Raw genomic sequence first — 4,058 nt, 5'->3', positions numbered from 1 at the left:
GCGCGCGATGGCTCCAGTGAGAGGCGCGGAGGGAGGTGGTCGGGGGTTCCGCGCGCCGCTCGGGCTGGGAGCCGCGTGAGTCGGGCGCAGGGCGGCAGCCCCAGCAGCAGCCTGTGCCGGCGCCTCCCGCGGGCCCTCGCCCCAACGTCGCGGCTCACGATGCCGACCCCTGGCCTGCGAAGCGCGCAGTGCAGCCCCTGCCGCCTGCTCCGCGTCTGCTAACCCACGCAGGAGTGCCCTAGACTGCCAGGGCCAGCCGCACACGCCGCGCCCCGGGGAGGCGGAACCGCGGGGCGCCCGGAGCCCGTCTCAGTCCTTCTCTCTCCAGAGGCGTCGGGGTCCCCGCCGCCTAGGTTGCCGGGGGCGATGGGGTCGCTGCTGGCTCTCTGCCTTCTCCTGGGCTGGCTGCGCTGGAGCCCGGCGGGCGCCCAGCAGTCGGGAGAGTACTGCCACGGCTGGGTGGACGTGCAGGGCAACTACCACGAGGGCTTCCAGTGCCCGGAGGACTTCGACACGCTGGACGCCACCATCTGCTGTGGCTCCTGTGCGCTGCGCTACTGCTGCGCCGCGGCGGACGCCAGGCTGGAGCAGGGCGGCTGCACCAATGACCGCGGCGAACTGGAGCACCCGGGCATCACCGCGCGTAAGTGCGGGCCCTCAGGGGCAGACCCTAGCCTCGCAGCCCGCAGCGGGTGTGTGCCCCGCAGGCGGCGTGCTCTGGGCGGTCACACCGGGCCTCCCAGGGTTTGCTTCTAGTGGACGCTGCGGGCGGGGTTGGGGTGGGGGGGTTGGGGGGGGAATCGAGGGAGAAGGGAGAGGTGGGTGGTCGCGTTTAGGTCAAGGGGCCCAATTCCTTTGCAGTTCCGATTCCCGCCACACGCGGTCTCCGAGGGTCTCCCAAGGGAAAGTTTTAAGGGACAGCGCGGACAAGGGACTGTCTCTGACTCTGAAGTTTCCGGGGACTTGGGAGGTACAGGGGAAGGACTGCGGAGCCAGCTAATGGGTTGACCTGCGTTTTCAGGGGGTGGTGAGGTGCCTCGTTGGAGGCCCCGGGTCCCTAGGAGCTTCTGGAAGTATTGGTGGTTGGGGGAATGCAACTTTTGGGGAGCGCTTGTCTGTAGCCCTGCGGGGCTAAGAAACCACTCAGCTCCCTCCCTTCCTCCCCAGCCCCCTTGAGGTCCTTTGGTCGCATTTCTAAACAGCTGCCCCATTCTCTAGACTTCCTTTCATTTCTCTGCATCGAATTACCCTCTATGGCCAGCCCCCTATTGTCACGCCTTTCAGAAATGTCCAGGTCTTCGAGGTGGAGGTTTAGAAACCAGGGTCGCAGGGGCTTCTCCGCCCCCTATTCTCACATCGGAAAACATGGGTCAAATTTCCGCTCACTTCATAGCAGAATAAATCACGACCCCAGCAGAGGAACTTTACACCTTAAAACAAAACAAAACAAAAAAAGCTTTCCACCTGAATATAAACATCAGGGAAACCCTTTAGAGCTCCAGGCAACCGGGAAAGCAGACTAGAGAGGAGCTCAGGGCCAAGGGCACCCAGAACTCCAGAGTGGCAGTCTGAAGCTAGCAAAGTAAGTCCTTAGGGAAAGGCCAGGAGAGGCTGGAGAGATGGTGTGAACGTCCCCCCTTCCCCCAGAAACCCTCTGACCTCCCTGGAAAGGGGAACCTGTTCTGGCTTTGAACTCCGGAGATTCTCAAGGAATGTTAACTTCGAGGGTCCAAAATCCCAGTTTAGAAGTGGTGTGTGGAGAAGATATTTAGTGGCAATAGGGAGCTCTGGACATGTCTGGGCTGTTAGAAAATACACTCTCCCCATTGCTTTTCTCCACTCAGCATGGGGGTGGAATTCCTCTCCAAGTAAAAGTGCCCAGATTGCAGTAGGCTCTCCATCCTACACTTCCTGGCTTGGCTCTGCTGTCCCAGGACAGCAAGAGATGGACAGTGTCTACTGAGGCTGGGGTCTGCAAATGCCAGCAGCGGCTGCTGGCCTGTCTCTTGCTAGCTGTGTAAGCTTGGGCAGGTTACTTGCAACTTTTCTGGGCCTCTTCTGAATTCCAACATGGGCATATTGCTCTCAGTTAGGGAAGGTTGTGGATTTAGTGTGAGTTTGTGAATACTTGGTAGTTAGTGGTTTTGATCTCACCTTCTACAGGATACTGCTAAAAATAAGAGAATGGGGATATACTGAAGACCACAGATTTTCTGTCACTCAGTACCTATGTGTCTTTGGGGAAGCCAAAAACAGTATGTTCCACACCTGAAAATGGGCTTTCCACGTCCACCTCACAGGGTCTAATATTTAAACCATGTAATGAATTAAAAAGAGCTAGCAGTAGGTAGGTGCTTAATGGTCTGGCTTTTCTATCTTCTGCTTCCATCTGGAGGTTGCATCTAATGGCAGTTTGCTCTGCCTAAGAGCAGCTCTCACAGAAAGTCTGGGCCACCAACAGCAAGAACAGCATCACTGACCTATCTGAAGTTCCACGACCTTCCCAGGGTCTGGATGGCTATGACCAGGCAGAGGCATGGCTGCTGGAGCAGGCATCCCACATTGTTTCTGGAAAGAAACTGCTAGAGCTGACAATTTGTGATGCAATACGAAACACAGGGCCACTATGGATTTCTTTACATTGTTCATTTGGGACTTTTCATACATTTCTGGAGGCCCAATTAATAAGCCTATCCTTTCACTTGGACTGGAGAGTCTTGGAAGGGAGGTGGCTTTTCAGTGTGAGAGATGAGTCAAAGGTCTAAGCACCCTACTGTGATAAAGAAACTAGACCCTTGATTTAAACCCAGAGTTATAGTAACAGCAAAAACACAAAACAATTCATTTTCTCTTGCTGCAGTACATGAACAGGAGGTTTCTGACTTCCAGATGTGCAATATGATGGCTAATTGCTAACAGAGATTACAGTATCAGTTTGCTTCCTCCTACTAAGAACAAGACTATTGTGGCATCACAGTTTGTATTTTGGGGGTTACCAAGTGACAAGCTCTGAGGAGCTGGGCTGACAACAATCAGTGACAATACTGAGTTTCCCACCCTCCTCCCCCCCCCCCCCCAAGCAACCTGGAGTTTGGAGACCCAGTCCTAGTGTGTGTCTATTTTTGCCTTTTAGAGCCTGTCTACGTTCCTTTCCTGATCGTCGGCTCCATATTCATCGCGTTCATCATCCTGGGCTCTTTAGTGGCTATTTATTGCTGCACCTGCTTAAGACCCAAGGAGCCCTCACAGCAGCCAATCCGCTTCTCACTCCGAAGTTATCAGACAGAGACCCTGCCCATGATCTTGACCTCCACGAACCTCAGGGCACCTTCCAGGCAGTCCAGCACGGCCACCAGCTCCAGCTCCACTGGGGGCTCCATCCGCAGGTTCTCCTTTGCCAGGGCAGAGCCAGGCTGCCTGGTGCCCTCGCCACCCCCGCCTTACACCACTGGCCACCCAATCCATCTGACCCAGCCATCGGGTTTCCTGGTATCACCCCAGTATTTTGCTTACCCTCTCCAGCAGGAACCCCCACTACCTGGGAAGAGCTGTCCAGACTTCAGTTCCAGTTGACAGGCCACAGCAATGATCCATGTAGTATAATGGCAGATGGGTGGAGCTCTGCTGCCATTGTCTCAAGTATTTCTAAGGAAATTTCCCTTGAATCTAGTGACATGGAGGAAAGTTATGGGAATATACAGAACTTTACAGTTATAATACTGTCTGATCAATACCTCTGATCACAGAATGGCCATGTTGTATAATTTCGTTCTGGCTTGAGGATATGATGGCCATCACATTTCAATTTATGCTGCTTTTATTCAAAATATGCAGCAGTTTGACTTTAAAATTGCAGATCGACTGAAGGTATTCATTGGACAACTCCATCATACCTTAGAAAAGGGCTACCTGTTCTTTTTTCGTTATAAGTTGTTTAGCGAATTATATTACAAGTATATACATAAGTAAGCAAAGAAAAATATCTGATGGCAATCAGAAAAGGTTCACTTAAAAACTTAACTACTAAGTAAGCTAAGAGGACAACTTATTTATGATTT

At 53.3% G+C, this 4,058-nt stretch overlaps 1 protein-coding gene across 1 annotated transcript; it reads left to right on the top strand.

The window, feature by feature from the left end:
• Positions 1-314: 314 nt before the first annotated feature.
• Positions 315-4,058, top strand: SHISA3 (shisa family member 3). Its single transcript, XM_004681325.2, has 2 exons — positions 315-643; positions 3,134-4,058. The coding sequence occupies exons 1-2, from the start codon at positions 367-369 to the stop codon at positions 3,571-3,573; spliced, it is 717 nt and encodes a 238-aa protein (XP_004681382.1). The 5' UTR covers positions 315-366; the 3' UTR covers positions 3,574-4,058.

The sequence above is a fragment of the Condylura cristata genome, unplaced genomic scaffold, assembly GCF_000260355.1.
Source record: "Condylura cristata isolate star-nosed mole 26May11 unplaced genomic scaffold, ConCri1.0 scaffold00012, whole genome shotgun sequence".
Classification (NCBI taxonomy): domain Eukaryota; kingdom Metazoa; phylum Chordata; class Mammalia; order Eulipotyphla; family Talpidae; genus Condylura; species Condylura cristata.
Note: the sequence above shows the minus strand (reverse complement) of the source record. Positions and strands in the feature narration are given on the sequence as shown.

Excerpts from the sequence above, each read along its gene's own strand:
- SHISA3 (XM_004681325.2), top strand. The coding sequence starts at position 367 with ATGGGGTCGCTGCTGGCTCTCTGCCTTCTCCTGGGCTGGCTGCGCTGG. Across the intron at positions 644-3,133 it reads GCACCCGGGCATCACCGCGC|AGCCTGTCTACGTTCCTTTC; the intron begins GTAAGTGCGGGC and ends TTTGCCTTTTAG.